General features: G+C 44.0%; 2 protein-coding genes across 6 annotated transcripts in view; one reads left to right on the top strand and one right to left on the bottom strand.

Annotated features, from left to right (window-relative positions):
- Positions 1–8,675, bottom strand: part of SPRING1 (SREBF pathway regulator in golgi 1) — a 15,724-nt gene extending 7,049 nt beyond the window's left edge. Inside the window, exons 1-2 of one of the 2 annotated variants that reach the window (XM_034791143.1) lie at positions 8,569–8,675; positions 5,421–5,574 (exon numbers count right to left, since the gene is read on the bottom strand). In XM_034791143.1, coding sequence (XP_034647034.1) covers positions 5,421–5,574; positions 8,569–8,646 — 232 coding nt within the window. In that variant the 5' untranslated portion in view covers positions 8,647–8,675. The other variant, XM_034791142.1, reaches the window with a different exon arrangement.
- A 121-nt stretch (positions 8,676–8,796) lies between these two features.
- RNFT2 (ring finger protein, transmembrane 2) overlaps positions 8,797–24,175 on the top strand; it is a 39,486-nt gene continuing 24,107 nt past the window's right edge. Inside the window, exons 1-7 of one of the 4 annotated variants that reach the window (XM_034790757.1) lie at positions 11,794–12,264; positions 12,875–12,976; positions 14,970–15,278; positions 15,407–15,465; positions 18,901–19,379; positions 20,585–20,661; positions 22,225–22,325. In XM_034790757.1, coding sequence (XP_034646648.1) covers positions 15,419–15,465; positions 18,901–19,379; positions 20,585–20,661; positions 22,225–22,325 — 704 coding nt within the window. In that variant the 5' untranslated portion in view covers positions 11,794–12,264; positions 12,875–12,976; positions 14,970–15,278; positions 15,407–15,418. Of the gene's footprint in view, positions 8,816–11,793; positions 12,265–12,874; positions 12,977–14,969; positions 15,466–18,900; positions 19,380–20,584; positions 20,662–22,224; positions 22,326–24,175 lie in introns of those variants that run through there. The other 3 variants (XM_034790754.1, XM_034790753.1, XM_034790755.1) reach the window with 3 other exon arrangements.

The raw sequence follows: 24,175 nt of genomic DNA, 5'->3' as shown, positions 1-24,175 counted from the left end.
TGTGCTCCACAATCTCTGTGAGAGCAAGGGGGAGACCTTTATGGCGGGGTGGGAGGTTGAGGAAATTAGCCTGGCTGCTGATTACTCACAGCCAGACAGCCGGGCGATTAGAAGAGACCAGCGGGAAGCGCTGTGCATCCGGGAGGCTTTGAAAGCAAAGTTCCTGAGTGAGCAGGGTAACCTGTGACTTTCTAATTTTGTGTACAGAGAAGCCTTCACCCCACTTCCAACACACGTTTCAAAATAAAAATAGTTCTACTTTGTTAAAGCACACCGTTTTCTGTAATACTGTTTTCGCGGGAATTTTTTAAAACTGGGACGCAGACTGTGGTGCGGAGCGGGTGTAGTGTAGTCGCGCGAATGCAGCTTCTAAACTGAAGGACTGACAGGCTCCGGTGCGGTGGGATGGTTCTTTCAACGGAGCCTGTCACCCCTCCTGATAGGGACTGTGTGTATGGGGGTACTATGTGACTTTGTGGCGGGGGGGGACGCTTACAGATCCCCTGCTGTGTGGCTCTGTGATCCTGCCTAAGGACCGCCGCTTCAGATCTCTAACTGCCCTCCCGTGCCACAAAGTCACAGAGCAACCCACCTCCCACCACATAACATGAAAAGAACCTCCCAGACTAACCAGGGTAAGTAGTCACTGCATCACTGCACTATGTATGTGCCCTGCTGCTGTGCCTGCCCCCGACTATGTACCCTGCCAAAGGTGACTGTCCTGTCCAATTACCAACCCCCTTTCCCCCCCTCCTCCAAAAGAACATGATGGAAACAGTAGTTAACAGAAACATATTTTTTATTAACAACTACACAGGGGACTGGGAAGTGAAACTTGGACGGGGGCTTGTGTCAGGCGGGAAGGAAAGAACTTGTCAAACTTTGGGGACTGAGAGCCTTCTGCTGCTCGAGCTCTCTGCAGGGGTGCAGTGAGAGTTAGCAGGGACTCTGCCGCCTCTCCTTCTGTGCACTTTGGGTGAAGGGAGTATGGGACTTGGTGGCGGGGGAGGGCGGTTAGAGATGGACTGCAGCGGGGCTCTGTCCTCCTGCCTCCGTTCCTGCAGAACATCCACAAGGCGCCGGAGCGTGTCCGTTTGCTCCCTCAGTAGTCCAAGCAGGGTTTGAGTCGCCTGCTGGTCTTCCTGACGCCACCTCTCCTCCCGATCCATGTTGGCTTGGTGCATTTGGGACAAGTTCTCCCGCCACTGGGTCTGCTGTGCTGCCTGTGCTCTGGAGCAGGCTATAAGCTCGGAGAACATGTCCTCCCGTGTCCTCTTCTTCTTATGCCTAATCCTCCCTAGCCTCTGGGAGTGTGATGACAGGCTAGGTTGTGAGACAGTCGCAGATGGGGCTGTGGGAATGGGAAAAAGGGAGTGAATTCCTCAGAAACATAAATGTAGTTGTGAACAAAGAACATAGTCTTTCTCTGTGAACAGGACCATGCACAGCACCTATCACATGCGCACTCAGCACAAGGTCGAATTCTCGGCCTTCGCATTCACTGTCTGTGGTTTTGCAGAGCACTTTTGAGAACCCTGTCAGGACAACGGAATTTCTGTTGCAGGCAGACATGGTAAGCCGTAGATTCGTGGCAGCTTAAAACTTTAATATTAGCAATGGCCTCATTTCACATTGAAATCAATGTCGGTCCCTGCTGCCAGCAATCCGGCAAGCAGGAAGTTTGCTCCTGTCCCACACCCTCGCGGCTGTCCCCGGGAACGATCCCTTTCGGCTGACCCTTTCCCGCCTCCACCGCGTGGCTGCAAACCAGCCAACACTAATAACATTCCCCTACCTCATTCAAAGCAGGTCTTCATGAGCGACATCACCCTCATGAGGATCTCTGAGAGCGACAGACAGAGAATGCTCCGGGAAAGCCTCCAAAGACCAGGGCCGTATGCCGCCATGCTGTGCCAAGCAATGATTCCGGAGTACTTGCTAGTCTCGTGGCGCGGCAACGTGTCCTACTACGGAGGACCCAATAAGGCCGCTCTCCCCAAGAACCTAATGCAGCGGATTTCAAATTACCTGCAGGAGAGCTTCCTTGAGATGTCCCAGGAGGATTTCTGCTCCATCCCCGGACATATAGACCGCATCTTACTGTAGCTGCAGTAGCAGGGACTACACAGTAGAGCGGCTTGGGCAGGACAATCATGCAAAACCGGACATTGCTAGATTTTTTTGAAATACTTGCACTGCCCATGACTGAACCGTTAAGTTATTCAAAGTAATCATGAGAAACCCATTTTTTACATTGTTAATAATCATGTTCTGTTACAAATAAATGTTTAGATGTTTACAACACTTACTGGATGATCCTTCACCAGATTCTGTGTCCGGGGTAACGGCTGGGGAGGGTTGGTAGGGGATCTCTGTAAGGGTGATGAAGAGATCCTGGCTGTCGGGGAAATCAGCGTTGTGAGCGCTGTCGACTGCCTCGTCCTCCTCATCTCCTTCCTCATCTTCCCCGTCCGCTAACATGTCCGAGGATCCGGCCGTGGACACTATCCCATCCTCAGAGTCCACAGTCAGTGGTGGGGTAGTGGTGGCGGCCGCACCGAGGATGGAATGCAGTGCCTCGTAGAAACGGGATGTCTGGGGATGGGATCCGGAGCGTCCGTTTGCCTCTTTGGTCTTCTGGTAGCCTTGCCTCAGCTCCTTGATTTTCACGCGGCACTGCGTTACATCCCGGCTGTATCCTCTCTCTGCCATGTCTTTAGAGATCTTCTCATAGATCTTTGCATTCCGTCTTTTGGATCGCAGCTCGGAAAGCACGGACTCATCGCCCCACACAGCGATGAGATCCAAGACTTCCCGATCAGTCCATGCTGGGGCCCTCTTTCTATTCTGAGCTTGCACTGCCATCAGTGCTGGAGAGCTCTGCATCGTTGCCAGTGCTGCTGAGCTCGCCACGATGTCCAGACAGGAAATGAGATTCAAACTGGCCAGACAGGAAAAGGAATTCAAATTCAAATTTTCCCGGGGCTTTTCCTGTGTGGCTGGTCAGAGCATCCGAGCTCGTACTGCTGTCCAGAGCGTCAACAGAGTGGTGCACTGTGGGATAGCTCCCGGAGCTATTAACGTCGATTTCCATCCACACCTAGCCTAATTCGACATGGCCATGTCGAATTTAGCGCTACTCCCCTCGTCGGGGAGGAGTACAGAAGTCGAATTAAAGAGACCTCTATGTCGAACTAAATACCTTCGCGGTGTGGACGGGTGCAGGGTTAATTCGATGTAACGGCGCTAACTTCGACATAAACGCCTAGTGTAGACCAGGCCTTAGGTATATCAGCTTGCGCTGCAATCGCACCCCATGATTACAGTCTAGATACACCCTGTATACGAAACAGACTCATCACTTAGGAAGAGTTTTAACTGAGTAAGTCCATTATGAACCTTTCTGAAGAAGGAGCATCGCTTCAATGTTTTAGGGAATGTGTAAACTAGGAACTTAAGGGACTGGAATTCAAATCCTAGCTTGACTCACAAGTGACAGCGAGTTCAGTCGATCAGAGGGGGGCCACAAGCTGCCTTCGGGGGGTCCGCCAATCAGGGCCAGCATTAGACTCGCTGGGGCCCAGGGCACAAAGCCAAAGCCCTACTGCATGGGGCTGACACCCAGGGCCCGAGTCCCACCACCCAGGGCTAAAACTGAAGTCTGAGCAAAGTAGCTTTGCAGGGGCCCCGGGCAATTGCCCTGTTTGCTACCCCCCTAACACTGGCACTGGCTTTTATATGCAGAAAAACAGTTGTTGTGACACAGGTGGGCTGTGGAGTTTTTATAGCCTTTTTTTTGGGGGGGAGGGGGTCTCAGAAAGAAAAATGTTGAGAACCCCTGCAGATGATCTCAGTTTAGTCTCTACGTGCGTACATCACAAAAGCTACTACACAATTTTTGCATGACTGATGATCTCTCGTCAAGAAAAGCCCAGTGCTGGAACAACAAGAGCAAGGTGCATTGCAAAGCTGTCTGTGGGGGAAATGTGTACAAGACTTACTTGCTTTTACAGTGTCTTTCTCGGTGTTTGGAAAGTGATTAGCGCATTTGGAGGGATTTTGCAATCTAACCAATAATAGTAATATAAGACGGGGGAGACTGGGCTCTCACACTGAAAGCACTGCATTCACCCATAAGTTTCACATACACACAAACGCTAGGTAAATCAGGGAGTCATTGGAATGCAGCATTGATTTCTGCATCTTTTATTCTTGCAAACATGCCTTAAAAATATCCTGGGAACTGCCAGTCATACCAAAGTTGATTTAAAATTTTCATTCTTCAACTTTATGGCCACAATCCTTCAGACACTTATGCACATATTTAACTTTTAAAAAGTGTGTAGTTTCATTGACTTTAAGGGGACAACTCACATACTTAAAGTTAAGCACATTTAAATGTTTGCAAGATTGGTGCCTGTACTATTTGTTGGGTCATATCAAAGCAGGTGTGACTAATACATTATTTATATTATGGTACAGCTCAGTGTCTAGGACCCCCCTGTGCTAGGCACTGTACAAAACAAAGATGGTCCCAGCTCCAATGAGCTTACCAATATATATATATATATATATATATATAAAATCAGCCCCAGGCAAAGTAAACAATATAAAGTTGCAATTAGAAGGACATTGCACCTACGCTACTGGCACCCTGTAGGATTTCTGGCATGACAGTGCTTGCAAATATCTTAAAAAACAGATTTGCAATAATAAAACAATGATGTTAGTTAAGCATTTGAGCAAGTAGTGAATCATTTTCAGACAAGCCAAAAGTAAGAAAAAAGATGTTTGTAGTGTACCTTTAAAAGAAAAACTACATGTATTTTATCTCTAATGGATGTAGTTCTGAAATATGCATTCCTATTAAGGGCAGACCAGCTAGATACATTCAAACAACTTTAAAATTGCCACCTGATAAGGATGGGTGCCCAGTGATCTTAGAGTTTTGTTGCAATAAAACATGAAAAGGAACTAGGGTGGATGTAGCCGATGCCTAAGCCATCTCACATTATGAACCTGTCAGATCTCAGAAACTAAGGCAGGATGGGGTCAGCTTCAGAACTTGGATGGGTCCATTTAAGTGCGGCAGAAAGTGAATCCTGCAAAAAGCATTCTACTTGTTTCCCCAAGTCAATACTGAACCAAAATTCCAAGCATGGTGTTCTTAAAAATACATAAAAGTGAAATGACTGGAGTTTTTACTGTCCTGGCTCAATTCAAATTTCAAGTAGCAATCCCTCCAACTTTCTATTGCCAGGAAGTAGCATCTGAGACATTTCTACAACAGAAGAATTTACTCTAGTGGGAATGCACAAGAGTGGAGGGAATTGCTACTTGAGGGTCCCAGCAAAATCCAGAGGGTGCACACAGTGCTGAGCATTGTGGTTTGCAGGAAAGGCTCTTATCAGTGGCCTTACCCAGCTCATCTGTAATGAATAGCTTCCCCTGGACAGAATTTCTGCACTGGTTACTCCGCTGACTGCTATTTCCCAGGCTGAACTGCACCTTCCACATGATGGGCTCATGTTCCTGTACTTGGAGAAGATTCCGATCGCGTACCGTCCTCTCCTCCTGCAACGAAACACAGCAGTGCAAGTTAACACACAGTTCCCTTCTCTTACTCTGCGCTCCATTCCCTCAGCTGAACGCTAATTGTTGCAATTCCCAAGACAGAAGGAAACTGCAAGAAACTAACGCAGCATGAGATATCACACCAACAGCCTGAGACAGTGGTTTACCACATACGGCGTGTAACATTAAACCAACATCATAAAAATAAAGGGTGTTGTAGATATTAATTGCAGGACTAATTAACATCTCAGACATTATTTCAGGCCATAAAAGTAGCATTCCTTTCTCTAAGTAACATACATTAGAAGTTATTTCACCCTCTTCCTAGTAACACAAAGAATGCTCTCTCCTTTCTATCCCCCATCAACTCGCCTTACAAAACAGGGACACTAAGAACAATAAAATGTGCACTTCTGTAGTACCTTTCATCCAAGGATCCCAAAGCACTTGGTCAACGTTCACTTTGAATTAAGCCTTGCAACCCACTCCTGGAGAGGTTTATTAAATATTGTTGTTCCCGGTTTAAAGGTGGGAGAAACCGAGGCAGGTAGCATTGAAAGCCTACATTTTCCAGAAACATCCACTAACTTTGGGTGCCCAACTTGAAACACTTTAGGGCCTAATTTTCTTTGGTGCGGCCCTTCTATGACTTGTTAGGTCAAAAGTGCTAAGAAACTGCAGCTCTCTCTGAAAATCAGGTCCTGCAGATGCTCGGCACTCAAAATCACTGGCCACTTGTAAAAATTTGGCTTAGCTTAACTGATTTACTCAAAGTCATATAGGGAGTCAATGGGGCAGCCAGGGCAGAAACCAAGAATCCCAGTCCCCCTGTTCAACACACTCCCTTGCAAGATCTACTAATGCTCCAGACAGGTCAGACATGAAAGCTGCTTTTTCTACCTCACCTCCAATAAAGAGGTGATATGTGATACAGGCCATTCAAGAACAGCCAGGCGAGGTCCATTTAAGGATGGACAGATACTTAAAACATTTCAAGATTGCCTTTGGAAAACCATCTTACACATGCACCTTTAAAGCGGCTCTGCAGACAAAAGAATAGGGCTTTATTTGAGCGCTGCTTCAGAAAGTACAGGTGTCAAGAAATCTAGGCCTCACTGTAACAATCTAGAGCAAGTCTCACCATCGGGAATCTATATTTTTCTTTAAACAAAGATCTAATTACAGGGATATTTTTAACAAAGCTCATTTACAAGGGGTAAAAAAATGTCCTGACCTTTAATAAAAGAAGGTTAGTTCATTTAAAAAAAAAAAAAAGAATTTACACGTGTAGAGATTTTCAAGGTCACCTAATGGAGTTAAGTATTCAGCTCCCATTAGCGTTCACCATTTATGATATTTGCTTTCTTTCTGCAGCTCACTGAGGTCCCAATCCTCCAACCAGATTTACACAGGCAGGCCCTTCTGCCTGCATGGCTCCTAATGTAGAATTAGGGCCTTTGCTTGGAGCAGTGGGTTTCACTTTTTGTCCCTCAGGCACAATGCTGTTATCCTGCTTGGGATGGCGTTTCACAACGTACATTACAAGAGAACACTTTGAGCCCATAAAACTTTCCAGTTGCCCTTTAGATCCCATGAACACGTTGCTATAGTGTATTACTGATGTAAAACTTTCACTTTACATGGAGTTTCAGGTTCAGGCTCCTAACTAACTAACAGTACCCCTTAAATCTTAGTGATGATGCTGGCAGAAGTAAAGGAGTCTAGGATAAGATTTTGAGATCCATCATTAACACAGGTTTTTTAAAAAAAATCGTAGCATTTCAGCATATTATTTTTAGGTCACTCTGCTAAACACCAATAATTTACAACCTGCAAGAGAAATCATTTTTAAAATCTCTCATGATGTGTTCCAAGTTTATACAGGGTGGGGATGTTCTCTACCTCTCGGAGCTCACAAACGGGGACCCAAACCTGCAGCCAGCACCGGGTGCAGTACTTACTTCAATTTGTAGTCATACAAGGGGAGCACTTCCAGCAGTAATAAGCACCATATTTGGCATTAAGTGTTTTTGTAGGACTGGGCCTTGACCTACAGAGAAATGGGGCAGTGAGGGAGGGGAAAGACAAAGAAGAAAAGCAATACTGACCTGTTTGAAGGTACTGGTAAGGAAATAGATGAGGGAGAGTCCAAATACAATACCCAGGACCCAACGCTTCCGCAGCAGCCTGCGCCACACCATTGACACAAAGTGCACCATTCCCCTATACACCTTTACTGACACTGCTCTGGAATTGTTGGTTTTTCCCCTTGTTGCACTCGCTGCACCAGGTTCTGGTTCTCCCTAGATTTTTTTTTATTTCTCCTTCAACCACTGCACTTGCTCATTTGGGGGCGGGGGGGGGGGGAATGAAAAGAACCCCTAGAGGTAAACTAATTTTTCCAGGAGTGCATTAATCAGCTGCACACTGAACCAGCCTGAGAAGTCTCTGGAAGAGCACAAAAAAAACCCCTCTAAAAATAGAAGCTATAGCTTAAATCCTAACAAGGAGTTTGGGACTAAACACAGAGAGAAAAAGCCACAGCTTTTCCTGGGTGAGTAAATTTTTAAACAGGGCTGGTGGGGGGGGGGGGGGCACACTTCAGGCGGGCTCTGGAACCTTAAAAAGCAAACTGAAGTCTCAGCTGCAATCAGGTCCACCTCCCTCTCTTTACAGATCGATTTAGCATGAAGGAGAGGCAATCTAACAAAGCGCACTAGTTTAGAGAGGGCCCCTTCGCCAAGCCAACATGCCCTCCCGTCTCTGAAAAAAAAACGAGACGATCACGCCAGCCCGTACCTCTGTGGCTAGCCCCACTCCCCCCCATGGCATGCTCCTAAAAAGAGGGGATGGGGCTCCCAGGAGCCTCCTGGCCTGTCTAAATCAAACGGGGGGACATAACCTCTCCTCCTTTCTCAGAAAAGGATCAATCCAAAAAAAAAAACAAAAACCCACCTAGCAGCTGATGCCGAAGCAAATGCGCTGCTAACTCACCCCCTTCCTGCTCCTGTTGCCTGCAGCAAAGGAACCTAAACACACCCGATAAGTGCTTCCGCTCCGCTCCCGGCACATGATCCGCTGTAGCCCGATAGGCTGCGGGAGAAGAGGGAGGAAGTTACTTTGTGTCGATCCTGGGAGAGGTGGGGGAATCGGAAGTCGCCCGTCACGTGGGTGGCTTTGTTTATTCCAGTTGGCTTGGCAGGGTTTGGATGATGGACCTTGTGATTGCTGGATTGTGAGGGTAGGTAAAGGAGCTCTGTGCTTTTTGTCCTCCTCCTGTTTAACGTGGTGGGTTTTTTAGACAGGGAACTACTGCATTGTAAAAGGGATGATGGGATGGGGACTATGTGTTATCTGTGTTTATTGTGCTGCTGCGTTCAAAGAAGGGGAAAATTCCTCTTCTTCCCTCTCCCCCCCTTGCAATTCTTTAGCCACCTCTTTCATCGTAAATTTCATTTTTCAAATCTCAGAATAGCTGGGGAAGCCTGAGCCCAGCCAGAGAAAATCGTCAGTCATTCTATATCAAATCAAACGCTCTGAACCTTGTTAGGTTCGCTTCAAATTGCAATGTATGGTGAGGCATAGGGACAGGCCTGCCTGGGGGTGTGTGTCTGCATAATAAACAGACAAGAAGGTTTGAATGTCTGCTTTTTATTTTGTGTTTGTACAGCGCCTAGCACAATGGGGTCTTAGTCCTTGACTGGGGCTTCTAGTTAGTACTGAAATACAAATAATAAAAATAAAAACATTATTTTTTCAAATATGACCCATTAGAGCATTCTGTTCTTATACCTAATTAGTATGGTACTCTCTGCCTGTGATGTGAACATTTGAATACTGTGCAATCCTTGACAATCCAAAGTCCTCTGTTAGCAAAATGTATGTAGCCTGATTTGTTTTTTCCTGGTATAAATGCTAGCGTGCACATGGCATTGCAGGTGCAAAATTGCCGTATGTCACAACATGATGTGGAACTCCCAAATCCAGACACAACTCAGTCATTCAGTGTTTAAGTTAGGTGCAGGGCTGTCGATTAATTGCGATTAACTCAAAAAAATTAACTGTAATTAAAAATTAATCGTGATTAATCGCACTGTTAAACAATAGCATACCAACTGAAATTTATTAAATATTTTTGGATGTTTTTCTACATTTTCAATATATTGATTTCTATTACAACACAGAATATAAAGTGTACAGTGCTCACTTTATATTATTTTTATTACAGATATTTGCACTGTAAAAATAATAAACAAAAGAAATACTATTTTCCAGTTCACCTCATACAAGTACTGTAGTGCAATCCCTTTATTGTGAAAGTGTAACTTACAAATGTAGATTTTTTTTTGTTACATATCTGCACTCAAAAACAAAACAATGCAAAACTTTAGAGCTTACAAAACCATTCAGTCCTACTTCTTGTTCAGCCAATTGCTAAGACAAACAAGTTTGTTTACATTTACGGGAGATTCTGCTGACTGCTTCTTATTTACAACGTCACCTGAAAGTGAGAACAGGCATTTGCATGGCACTTTTTTGTAGCTGGCGTTGCAAGGTATTTACGTGCCAGATATACTAAACATTCGTATGCCCCTTCATGCTTCGGCCACCATTCCAGAGGACATGCTTCCATGCTGATGATGCGCATTAAAAAATAATGCATTAATTAAATTTGTGACTGAACTCCTTGGGGGAGAATTGTATGTCTCCTGTTCTGTTTTACCCGCATTCTGCCATATATTTCATGTTATAGCAGTCTCGGATGATGACCCAGCACATGTTTGTTTTAAGAACACTTTCACAGCAGATTTGACAAAATGCAAAGAAGGTACCAATGTGAGATTTCTAAGATAAGATACTCAACTCAACTCAAGGTTGATACAACACTCAACTCAAGGTTTAAGAATCTGAAGTGCCTTCCAAAATCTGAGAGGGACGAGGTGTGGATCATGCTTTCAGAAGTCTTAAAAGAGCAACACTCCAGTGCAGAAACTACAGAACCCAAACCACCAAAAAAGAAAATCAACCTTCTGCTGGTGGCATCTGACTTAGACGATGAAAATGAACATGCATCGGTCTGCTCTGCTTCGGATCGTTATTGAGCAGAACCTGTCATCAGCATGGATGCATGTTTTCTGGAATGGTGGTTGAAGCATGAAGGGACATATGAATCTCTAGCGCATCTGGCACATAAAATATCTTGCGATGCCGACTACGACAGTGCCATGTAAACGCCTGTTTTCACTTTCAGGTGACCTTGTAAATAAGAAGCAGTCAGCAGTATCTCCCTTAAATGTAAACAAACTTGTTTGTCTTAGCAATTGGCTGAAGTAGGGCTGAGTGGACTTGCAGATTCTAAAGTTTTACATTGTTTTATTTTTGAATGCAGTTATTTTTGTACATAATTCTACATTTGTAAGTTCAATTTTCATGATAAAGAGATTGCACTACAGTACTTGTGTGAGGTGAATTGAAATATACTATTTCTTTTGTACAGTGCAAATATTTGTAATCAAAAATAAATATCAAGTGAGCACTGTACACTTTGTATTCTGTGTTGTAACTGAAATCGATATATTTGAAAATGTAGAAAACATCCAAAAATATTTAAATAAATGGTATTCTATTATTGTTTAATAGTGCAGTTAATTTTTTTTTGATTGCTTGACAGCCCTAGTTAGGTGTCTTTTGAGATGACATCTACCCCAATGGTATCTGGCCTTAGGTTTGTAGTACTGTGTACAAGGCGGAAGATCAGCTGTCCTACTGGATCCCTAGGCAATCTAGGTGCCTAACCCTTTGGGGTTCTCTTCACTGCCCCCACTATGGCTGATACCTAAAAGGAATTCACTTTGCAAAGGGCCATGCTTGGCTTTGGTAGGGGAAAGACAAATTGATGGATAGTCACCCCATAGTACAAGCTAGTGGAGCCCCAGTAGACTGAGCTCAGGGCTGTCGGGGAGGGGGGCGGGATGTCAGGAACTCCTGAGTTCTCTCACTTACTTCTGCTCTCATTCTGCGATCAGACCTACTTGGGCAGATCTCTGCTATAACATGGAGTTCCGTGGCTATGCGTAGGCACAGGAATCTTCTTGCACGGATCAGACTGAGGCCTTGGGCAAGTCACTTAACCTCTCTCTGTCTCTCTCCATTTGTAAGATGGGGGTAATATTGTGTATGTAGCTTGCAGGGGTGTTGGGAGAATGGGTTAACATTTACCCAGCATCTGGGGGGAGAAAAGGTAAATTGTTGTTAAAATGCTAAGTATTGTCACTGTAATTGCAGCTTCAATTTTATTTGCAGGGGAGGGGGCAGAGGGGGGTATCTTTTATAATATATTCTGAACCCTAAAACACAACCTTGGATTCAAAAATGTATATAATCAAAGGGCTGCCATGAATTGCAAAGAAGATGTTTGTAATCAGAACAGTGCTTGTGGTTTACAGTGTCACCAAAGATCCTGAATAGAATTACTTTCTTGGAGCTCGTGAGTCCATCAGCCCATCTGTGTACTCTCTGTATAATGTGGTTTCAGCCATGTTCGTATGCAATTTGTGGTTTTCCCAACTCTCTCCCTCTCTCTCTAAGTATGAAAATATACAGTAAAGGAATGTCAGATGGAATGGCTGTTCGAAATGCTGAGATCCTCTTCTTGCTATTGACTCTTATCCAGCCCTTCATCCTTCTGAGGTATAGGACAAAGACACACACAGTAGACTGTAATCTTCAGGATCAGGCTTTACAAACCAAGGTCCTCTCTGGGTTTTGTAGACATCAAAATCCTGTGGTACTCTTTAATAGTACAGGCATCTGCTTGTGTATTCTAGCCAAAATATCTCTTCTCTCCTCATTGGTTTGTCACTTAGCTCCACCTCTGAGCTGGCTACGTTTCAGTGTTGGGATGTATATGCATGGGGGGGGGGGGAATATGTGTATCTTATAATCTTGTGAAACGCTTTGGGAGGAAAGGTTCATGTAAAATATTTATTTTGATCCTGCGCCTGCATCTTGCAGGCAAAGGAGTCCACCTGTGCATTGTACCTAGCCTCCCTGACTTCCCTATATGTGCATCCGTCGGCTCACATGTTGTAAGTTGTAGGACCAGGATTTTTTAATGTAATGGATAAAGTCTGTATTTGATACAATTTGCATGGCCTTTTGCTTCTTTGCCAAAGAAATGTTTATTCTGTTTCTATGTGGGGCCTTAGGAATAAAGAATGAGGGATGAGGAATATGGCAACATGAGCAGAAAATTTTTGAAGTTAAATCTTTTTTTTCTTTTTTCTTCCTTCTTCTATAGCTTCCCACAAAGTATAGGCTACACGTCAAACACGTTAGGATATTTGAGGGAGAGTTGGGAAATATCACCAGAACAACTACGGTATATCCTTACAGAATAAAGGTATGTGTTTACCAGGGTGGATTGAATTAAATCAAAGTGATTAAAGTCACTGATTTTAATTGTGATTTAAGTCAGCAAGCAGGAAACCTTGATTTAAATCACAGATTTTAATCATGTTTTGCATTTGTACTTTCTAGTTATTTTCCTAAAGAGAGCTTCATTCTCCTTGGTTGGTTCCCATTAAAACATGTTGATTTGCATCTTAAATATAGCTTACACTAAATGTGGTGCTTCTTATTGCTAATCTGGAGGATACACCATGTCTATACACATTTATTTAAGCAATTGTTTAGTTTAACTTACATTTATTCAGGTTCTTAATTTTTACATTTTTGATTAGGTTAGAAAATGGTAAACAATGCATGTGTTATTTACTAGATAATCATTCATTTTTACTTGTGATTTGTGTCAGCTCTATTTGGATGAAAATTCAGTTAAAATGCACATAAACAGCATTTTAATTTTTTTTTATTAACTAAAAACTATCTTTACATTTGCTGGATACATAAGAAAAAAAGTTTATTAAGAAGCTCATCAAAACATGTTTTGCATTTAAAACAAACTGTTTTATTAAACAAAGGAAGTATTGTCTATAATTAGCTAACTGAACTGATTTGTTTCTGGTCACCATGTCCTTCAAGATTTTAGAACTAGTAGATCTCTCTCTCTCATACCTAGTTTTTATTCTGAGATTGGAAGAGGAAAACAAGCTTTCCTGCTTTTTCAACTTCCCAATTGGTTTCTTAACTCTGAATGAACGAGTCATTCAGTTGAACCAGTTTATACAACTGAAATGAAGAAAACATTCTCTCTGCACCTGCAGAAGAGGCTACTGCTCCCAAAAGCTTGATTAGCATTTAAATAAACTCTGTTTCCAGGTGCTTAGCCAGTGACTTCCACCAGTTTAGTGGCATGACTTTCCTTAAAACTTAACAGCAAACATGTCCTGTTATTTTTTATTTAATTTAAATGTTTCTGATACGTTAAGCCCAAAAATTTTAATTTAGGTTCTCAGTTTCAAATGTACAGGTTTATTTACAAAAAAAAAACAAAAAACTGTATTTAATTTAAATTAAAAAATTTGATTTTTTTTTAGATTTTTTTTTTAAATCATCATTTTTTTCCATCCTATATGTAACTAATATACAACTCTACTCCGATATAACGCGACCCGATATAACACGAATTCGGATATAACGTGGTAAAGCAGTGCTCCGGGGTGGGCTGTGCACTCCGGCGGATCAAAGCAAGTTTGATATAACGTGGTAAGATATTTTGGCTCCCGAGGACAGCGTTATATTGGGGTAGAAGTGTACATATAATGAAACCTTGAAAAGTTAAGGTAAAATAATTAAATTAAGTGATGCTGAAAAAAAATCTCGGTGAAGGATTGCGTAGGATTGGAAATAAGGATTTAATGGTTCTATTCCCAACTCTCTTATAAACTGTCAATTTGACCCTTGGCAGGTCACTTTAAAAAACAAACAAACAAAAAAAAACCTCTCACTGCCTCAGTTTCCCCTGCAATAAAATGGGGTAATAATGCTAGCCTTCCTCATTCATGTCCGTGTGGCACTTTGATACTAAAGTGATGACACATTTGTTTCTGCTTTCAGAATGATTATTTAAAAAAAATAGTTTCATGGACTCAAAATTGCTGCTGGAAAGAGAATAAAAAATAAATAAAATCTCATCCCAATTCTGTGAAAGGCTGCTATAGCCAAGGGTTTCAGGTTATTATAATCTTTGTGCTTATTCTTCTCCTACTCCAGACCCTAGTTTATTAAAATAATTTGACAGTGCCCAAAAGATCTGATCTTTCATACATGCACATATTTAAGAGAGTTTGCTAGTGCGAATTATGTGATTTACCAGGGATGCACTATGTAGCAAAAAATAAAACTGTTGTCCTGATGTGACTGCATTTTTCATAAAATATTACTTTTCCCCCCCCTCTCCTGTGTGCTTCACATTGCCCTGCAAACTCCTTCAGAAGCGGAGGAGGAAAAGATCTTATTCCTAGACAACAAAGAGCCAATTCGTATGTCACATCTAGGGTCACTGTCGGTTGTCCTGGAGTCCCTTCTCAGATCATCTCATCGTAGGATTCTAAAGTCCATGTGACTTTCAACTTTGTTCCTGATGCTATAGAATGCGATCTGGCTCCTTCCTGCCCCGACTGGAGAGCTGTTTCTGTGCGCTACCAAATGTCAGTGGAAAACCTTTCAAGAGTTGTTTTTTGTTTTTTTTCTAGTGTGCTAAAAAAACTGATACACTCCTGAACCACTCTTCAGAGAAGCAGGTGATTTTTGCCAACCATGTCACTGGGTGAATGGGTGTCACAGCTCTCCGACCCTCTGGGCCTTTGTTACTAGTCCCCCTTGGGATTGCTGATCTGCAACGTTAATGTTGAGTGTGCTGTGTTTCAAGGTGTTAAGGAAAATGCAGAGACGGCACAGCAGCAACACTGATAGCCTTCCTCCGGAAAGGTAAGTCGTCTTTCCTCCCACGTTTCTTCCACATTCCTCTCCAACAGGCAATATTCTGATTAATTTGTTTGGTGTATTTCATATCCTTTTTTGGAAGGTAAAAGCTACAGCAGGGGTCGGCAACCTTTGGCACGCGGCTCGCCAGAGAAAGCCAGAGTAAGCACCCTGGCGGGCCGGGCTGGTTTGTTTACCTGCCTTGTCCACAAGTTCGGCCGATCGCGGCTTCCACTGGCCGCGGTTCGCCGTCCCAGGCCAATGGGGGCTGCGGGAAGCAGCGCGGGCCGAGGAATGTGCTGGCCGCCGCTTCCCATCACCCCCGTTGGCCTGGAGCGGCAAACCGCAGCCAGTGGGAACCAGGATCAGCTGAACCTGCGGATGCGGCAGGTAAACAAACTGGCCCGGCCCGCCAGGTTGCCAACCCCTGAGCTACAAGGTTAAAGAAGGAATATTTTCCATTATCTGTAACATGGCAAAGCTTGCTGCACGCATTAGGAGGTAGCTGAAGTGAAACCATTTGTCGTGACCTGGTGCAGAATATCAGATCTAATGACCCAGTGGGCCAATCCACTATGGCAAATCCTACACCATGGTTCCTACAGTTTGTTTATTAAAGAGACACAGTGAACATAGTTTAGGCCCAACATTTAGTTTTGTACATATACAGTTAAACATTTTTCAAATTCAGCCTAGTTTAAACTCCTGATAACCAAACTTCAGATAAGTCAGAGTTCTGTCCCTCAAGATTGTACTGATTGAGGCTCTACTTTTATGGAACTTCTAAACTCCATAGGAGAACTTCAGGCTGTTGTCCTGTGGGGATCCTAAGTCCTGAAGATTTGGAAGTGAACTCTGCAGGAGTGGAGGTCCTCTACAGCTATGTTCTTGAGATGTTCTTGTGGAACTCCTCAAGAACTTAACTGCAGCTCACTGGAGCTTAGGTGCTTCAGTAGACTGAAACTTCTGGTTAGCACAACCCCAAATTTTATGAAGATTTTGGACGGTCCCTGAGACCTTCTGTAAACCAGGATTTATCCCTTCGTACATGGATAGATAAAGGTATGCCTACTCTATTTTTAATCTTTTTTTATAACTTCAGTGAACACAGGTTTGTTGTGGTGGTGGTTTTCAATGTTAAATTTTTCTTGGGCTAGTGCATGAGAATGGGGAAATGAAATTAATCAGAAACAAAAGTGAAACTAACCAGTCTCGTTTTTCTGTGGAGTTGAGGGAAATGTCTGTCAAGTGAAATGTGAAGCAAAAGATCCTGACCACTTGTGATCATTAATTATTCCATAACACTTTTCACAAGAGCAGGTTAAGTCTGGTCTTCTGGTCAAATTCTGACAGGAGTGTAACTCTTCATGTTAGTGCAAAAGAGACAGGCCATGTATTTCTGTTAAATTATTTGTATGTTCTTAGCCAACCTCTAGTTTTGTCACCTCACACTTCCCATGATGCTACCTGGCATGTAGGCTGGTGTGTTGGCTGAGCTCTGGAACAGAGGTTTTGGGAGCTGAGTGGTTCATAGGATGTTGCATGGACCTTCTGACATGAGCTGAGGTTTGTCCCCAGTCAGTAAAAAATGTGTAAAGCACTTTGGGATTGATTAGGATGAAAGGGGCTGTACAAATTCAGGAACTGTATCTTTATCAAATGCAAAAAGTAAGTAAAGTAAACTGGACTCTAAAAACTCTTTCATTTTTAATACAATAAAGTATTATCACTAACACGAGCAAGGGTTATTTAAAAAAATATATATGGTGAAATACTGGCCCCATTGAAGTCAATGGCAAAGCTCCTATTGACTTCAGCAGAGCCAAGATTTCACCCATAGTGTTTACCTTCACAGTATCCCTTTTTAACTATGTGGCTAGTTAACCTCTTCCCTGCTGGAGGAATAGTCATGTACTCTAACAGCATTGTTCCAGACAACATCAGTGTATTTGATTGGCATATGGAGCTGCCCCAGGTATGTTATATTGTCTATGTTTTTGGTTTTGGAGATAAATACAGAATTGCTACTGGTGTAGCTTCTGTGTCCAACCCTGATTCGTGGCATTAAGTGTGTCATCCAGTATGTATCTGGTTAATTCTGAACCATAGAAAATGGTACAGTATCTGGTTGCTTTGATTCCTTGCGGGTGCCTGCACAGAGACTCTGGGAGTGGGGTGTGACTATGAAAAGCCTTGTTTAGAGCTTGCTTAGTGGGGAAGTGCCCAAGAGGGAGTTGGAGCTGGTTCCAGAGCAAGATGAAATGCAAAGCTGTGTGCCGAGTAAGAGGTCTAGGGAGGGTTATGGGCTCGGGGGGGGAGACGGGCTACGGGAAGGTGTGGGCACTGTGTATGTACCTGTGTAATCTCACCTCGTGATCACTGTTTCTAAAGTTGGAGGCTTCCAGGGATTAGGATCCGGAGAGACTGTAGTGCTGCACTGAGTGTCTATTTGTGGGTTCGACCTATTGCTGATCTTTGTATTTATTCTTTTCTCTCTCTGTGTTAACAAGTGTTTACTTTGCACTGGGCATTTTCTTGGCTAGCAACTTGCTTTGGGAATTGTCCCCTCTGTTCCCACTGCCACATGGGGTCAGACCTTCCATACATTCACTATAGAGCCATGCCACTGAGTACAGACCAACAGAGCATATTTTCCCTGGGCATGTGGCATTAGGAAGAAATAATGAGATTCCTGAATCTCTTCTTGGAAACTCTCTGTAGGCCGGTGGGCTGTCTCCCCAGCACAGGAAGGAACGAATGCTGTGCCCAAGTCTGTTTCAGATCCTTGCCTCAGGGCATAATTTATCAGTGAAACACAAAATTCATGTGTAACACCAAAACAAATGCAGGTGGGCATTCTCTTCCCTTAAATCCCCTGTTGGGTCATGTGACAGGGAAGTAGCTCTTTCTGGCTGTTTTACCCCATGTTGTTATCATTTGGCTTTCCCTCCAGACAGTGCCAGCATGGCAGTTGGCCACCGTTAAATAAAGTGGGAAGAGCCTGGCAACTGGAGCTGTTAGGTCATTTATTTGGGATGACACAGTTAATTCACTCCTGAGTAGTGTGGCCATCCCAGATGCATACCGATTAAAAAAATGTACACCACTGCACACGGTGTTTTGCATACACTACGTGTTTACCGTCAAAACCATTTTAGAGATGATGTAGAGTTTTAAATTGGCCTGTAACTGGGCTGTTTTTGGGAACCCTCCAACTCTGATTTAAAAAGCCAGCGAGGAGCTCAGGAACTTTATGGCCCATTGGGGGGTGGGGGAAAGCAACACTATTTGACCAGCACAATTGAACTGCCTAACGACTCCAGCCATGCCAAGGTGAATCAAATCCAGCCTTGGTGTTCTGGAGAATTGAGAGGATGCTTTTCTCAGTGCACAGCTGGTTGTTTGATGGTTCCCACTGTGGAGTCTCTCTCCCCATTGCAGAAGCCGGAGTCAGACGGTCAGTTCTGAGACCAGCGTGGATGAAGGTGGAGTTTTCGAAGGTTTGAAGGCTGAAACTCCCTCACCCCAGCAGCTTTTCTCAGGGCTGGCAGGCATCCCATCTGGTACCATCCCAACTACCCCGTTCCAGTCAGGTTTGGTCCTGGGTTCCTCAGCAGGAGGCGGGGATGTGTTCATTCAGATGCCAGCCCCAAGGGAAGAAGGGGCCAGCCGAACAGAAGGAGCTCCGTTCCACCACCGTCAGCAGCCCCATCACTATCACCATGGCCACCATCGGGGATCCTCTTTGCTGCACATGGCTAGTGGAGACCGCCACGGACACGCAGAAGACAATCCTGAGGACCAGCCTGGGACTCCTGCCCCTGCCCTCTCGGAGCTGAAGGCTGTGATCTGCTGGCTCCAGAAGGGGCTTCCCTTCATCCTGATACTCCTGGCTAAAGTTTGTTTCCAGCATAAGCTTGGTAAGCAGCCAACTCGCCATCTTCATTTGGTTCCCAGGTTGAGAGAGGGTGGTTCAGCAGCTGGGTCCGGCCGCAGTGTCCACTGTGTTCATCTCTGTAAGAATTCTTAGAGGTAGCAAATTCAGTGGGCAAAGGGGACCTAGGCGGACAAGGGTGAAGCTACCTGTCTTTGGGCATCCTGCCTTTTCTTCCCCTTTAATTTCATTACTAGACATTACAGTTGAGTGATGCCCATGTTTGATGTCCTGTCCTGCCATGTGACAGACTCTTGTTCTGTTCCTTGCCTTGGTCTCTCTCTCCCTGCCCCTCTCTACCAGGGGCTGAGAACGCTGGGAAGAATCCCCACTCAGCTCTCCTGGGCAGAGGTGGGATGGGAATACTTATAGCAGCCTCTGCTGGTCAGCTCTTGTGTGGCACTGAAAGTCTCGGAAGGGATTTGAATCGTGCTTGGCTGGAAGGATGGTAGTTGGGAGATGGGATGACCAGTTACACTTTACAACTGAGATTTTTCAAAGCTGCCTAAAGGATTCAGGCACCCAATTTCCTTTAATTTGAATGGGAATTGGGCATCCAAATCCCTTAGGGGCCTTGAAAAATCTCAGACTACAATCCTCCTTTTAAACGTTCATTTGTAGATGGAGTATGTAACTGTCTGGTGAATATTTGTCTTTACGGACACTGATATCGCTAGCTAGAGGAAGCCTTAATGTGCAAGTGCCGCTCCCCTGCCCCCCCCCCCCATCAGTCCTTGCCTGCGACACCCCTCAGCCCTGGGTCACAACACAGCTTTGCCAACACACCTCAGTCTTGATCTGCAGAGCCAGCTGCTATTCCAGTTTTCCCTCCTTTCCTAGCTCTGTTCGTGCAACTCAGCCATGCCCTGCAGTACCTTTGCTATTGTGTTCTTGGGTCTCTCATGAACAGAGGCTGCCGTTTCTTCAGTATTGTATCAAACTGTGTGGCAGCTTGTGCTTCTGGGCAAATACGCCCTGGAAATGGCCATGATGCATTCACATTAATTTGGTTTGTGAACCCTGCCCTCGAGAGCTTAGCGGTCAGTGTGTTAGCATCCCCCACTCTATCCAGCAATTACAGGTGTTGGGTTGGTTTGTTTTAAACCTAAAATGTTGACTATAAAATAATTTAACAATGTGAATACTCCCTCTCCGGCGCAACAGCCGTTTGACGAGTGTCTTTCCTTGCAGGGATTGCTGTGTGCATTGGTATGGCCAGCACATTTGCATATGCTAATTCAACTCTCCGAGAACAGGTCTCTTTGAAGGTGAGTACAGTATCTTGCTCTATGGTGTTTTGAGACATTGCTCTTAATATGCAAAATAATGCTGATAGCAGATCTTGTCTTGCACTTTGTGCATGAAACAATGAATGTGCACAGATTTCTTTGCATATATGAATACTCTGTTCCTTCCCTGCCCCACACAGCCTCCCTGTCTTGCAGGAAGCCTGGTATAGTGGTTAGAGAATGAAAAATCAGAACTGGCTTCTCTTCCTGGCCCTGCCACTGACTTGCAGTGCGACTTCAAGCAGCAGCTCTGTGCCCCAGTTTCCCTATATGTAACAATGGAAGTGATAATGCCCCTTTCGCCAGGGTGCAGTGAGGCTTAATTCATTAATGCTTACAGAGAGCTTGGAGATTTTCAGATGAAAGATGCTATAGAAGTATTACTTCTTAATATACTTGATGTTCTGGCTACATCTTAAATAAACCAATTGGCTTCTTCAGGTATCATGGTTTATAGTCTTATTGGAATATCTCAACAGCATTGCAGTGCCGGGTTGGGGCTGCATTATCACATAGATGATATGTGAGTGGCATAAATATATAATTATGCACACATGGTAATGAAATAAATGTGACAAAATGCAGACTGATGGGATAAATTGCACAACTAGGTATTAATTATCTGTCTTGCACATTTGACTGCCTAACCTTACCCTGCCCATTAATCCAGTTGTTCGAAGACTCAATCTAGCATTCCACTGAACAGCTTCAAAGAGCCACATTTTTACTAAATAAACCTGCCCAAAAAATTCTTTCTCATTTTCCCTCCCAAATGTGGAATTTCCTTCTCAAAATTACGCTGGTCCAAGGCTCAGAAGAGGTAACCTTCAGACCTTCACACGTGCTGAGTTTAGGATCTAATATCGTGTCATTCATTCCCATCTTCACAGATGTAGAATTTAAGCTACTGTTGGTTCTTTCATTTGTTCAGTTGTTTCTTGATTATAAATCACATGCTCTGAAACCTCCCTGCATCCAAAAACTGTCCATTTATGCTCTATGCAGTATGTTCTAGATGTGATGATGGTCTAAAAGAGTCTAGGTGATTTTTTTGTTTTTGTTTTTTAAAGCTACATGTTTAGATGTGATAGGTCCAGTTATCAAATGTGTCCCCTGATAAGGCCATCCAGATCCTGCCTATGGAAGCTCAAACCTATGGTACAGCATATCTACTCCTACTTATCAAGTTGAGTATAAGCATGCAGGATTTGGATGTCCTGTTGAGGCACCCACCTTTGAAACCTGGGGTATGTGGATCTGACTCTCCCTTTCTGCCAGTGTAATTCTCTTGATTTCAGTGGAGTAACTCTGCTTGACAAAGTAATTGAGAGCAGATTCTGGTCCTGTTTATCTATGTCTGTACCTTGCTGCCTATTTTTATGTCTCACTCCCATGTAAATAACTAATTACTGAATGCTTAGAAGTGTGTGTCTGTCCCCTGGGTTGGTCTCACATTTTTCAGCAGTTAAAGGCTTGGTGCACAATATGCATGTTCCCTTTAGACTTTTGAATCTGTCTTGTCTGCCTCTTGTTTGTGCTCAGGAGAAGAGGTCGGTGCTGATTGTCTTCTGGATCCTGGCTTTCCTCCTGGGGAATACCTTATACTTGCTTTACACTTTCAGCTCCCAGCAGCTATACAACAGGTGGGCATGTGGTAAATCCTACCTGGTGGAAACAGGTAGTAATTGCCAGGGTGGAAAAGAGGTTGCCCACCTTCTCTCACACTTTTGTGAGATGCAAGTGTAGTTCCATGGAATCTGCCATCTCTGCTACGGTAAATGGAGGAAAAACATGCGGGTTACTTTTTGCCCATGGAAGCTGGGATTTTCTATCATGGTGTAATTGAGATATAGAGAGCCAGGGTCCTGGAACCAGATGAGAATACTGACCTTTGTTTTCCCTTCCCACAATGGCTTCTTTCCATTGCTGTGTATCAGGCTTTCATTCTGTTACTAAAGATAGACTTGAGGAGTAATGTTTAGATTTGGATCCAGAGCCAAATGTTCCCAGCATTTGGGGGGGAGAGGGGGGGTTGGATCTGGTGCAAATAGGGGCCAGTCTCCAAATTTAGTTATGGAGATCAACTTTTCTGAAGCTGAGGGGTGTAACCATCCAGGGTTTTGGTTGGGGTCAATCTCTTATTAGAATGATAAAGGAAGAATTAAATGCCATGAAGCTATTGGAGTTAGGCTAAGCGAGTGTAACCAGGATAGATGGGGTGAAATGATGCAAAGGCAAATTTAGGCCAAATGTTAGGAAAATTGGTCTGAAAGTGAGATCTGTTCCCCCGTGGAATAATTTTCCAAGGGAAGTTGTGGGAGTCCCACTGATTGAGACTTGGAACTGTATATATTCAAGAAATCATTGGAATATGAATAGTATTGAACAGTCTTGCCTCAGATGAGCAATAATAGCTTAGATGACATCACAGGTAGAGCCTTTCCATTTTTAATTGTGATGAGGCAGCAGAAATAGAACCATCTCTTCCCTGGAAAAAATGCATATTGAATGGTAGAACGATTGTATGCTCAGAACCGTGGCACCCATCTGAATTTGCATTATTAAACCAAATTTATCATTAGCAGTTATTAGAAATACCTGTGTCTTTAACTGTTGCTTGGAGCAAAATGAGTTTCATTTGACCCCAACACTCTGAATTATTTTATTTTAAAAAATGTGACTCTCATCTGGGATTCTGCCTGGGTGTTTGGAGTGAAGGGGCAGCTGTAGTATGAATCGCACTGGAAGCAGATGAGTGACGGGACGTGTGAGGGAAAGTTGCAGTTCAGAGGCTCTGGAGGGAAGGATTGGGTCGGAGTGGAACAAGTTGGGAGAATGTGCTGGAAAGGCTGCCATAGTGGGCAGCCAGGAAACAGAAGGCAGGAAGGAGACTGCTGGGAGACTCTGAGGAGCAGGGAGATGAGATAGGGGTGCGGGGGAGCTGATGAGAATGATGATGGGGATGTGGGGGAGCTGGAAGGTGAGATGGGGTGTGGGGGAGCTGATGAGGCCAGGCAGATTTGGAAAGGAACAGCAGAGTTGGGCTGGGAGAGGGGCAGGTTAGTTCAAAGTGTTCCAGCAAAACAGGAACATTGTGCCCCTTTGTTTGGGGAGCGGTGAGTTGATGCGAAAGGGTTAAATATATTGCAAAGGCTGACAGAGTTCCACACCAAGGCCTGATCCGCCAAGCAGCTCCATACAGAATCCCCCTGACTTCAGCAGTGCTCCGTGTGGATGGAGAGGTCTGTCTGTGTGGAGACCCCGGCAGCACTCAGGCTTGGGAGGATAGAAATCGCCATTTGCTTTTTGTTCCTTTCAGTTATTTTTCATTTCCTGATTTTGCTGCTGTTTTTGTGTATTTATTTTCCTAGCTCACAATACTATTTAAGTCTATGATTTTGTTTCTGTTTTTAGGGTTTAATTTTACCTGTTGTGCTGTGCCAGAGTTGTGAGTATTTTAATTTCATGCTCAGGCTTTTTGTTTCGGGTTTTT

The sequence above is a fragment of the Trachemys scripta genome, chromosome 15 (assembly GCF_013100865.1).
Source record: "Trachemys scripta elegans isolate TJP31775 chromosome 15, CAS_Tse_1.0, whole genome shotgun sequence".
In the NCBI taxonomy this organism is placed as follows: domain Eukaryota; kingdom Metazoa; phylum Chordata; order Testudines; family Emydidae; genus Trachemys; species Trachemys scripta.
Note: the sequence above shows the minus strand (reverse complement) of the source record. Positions and strands in the feature narration are given on the sequence as shown.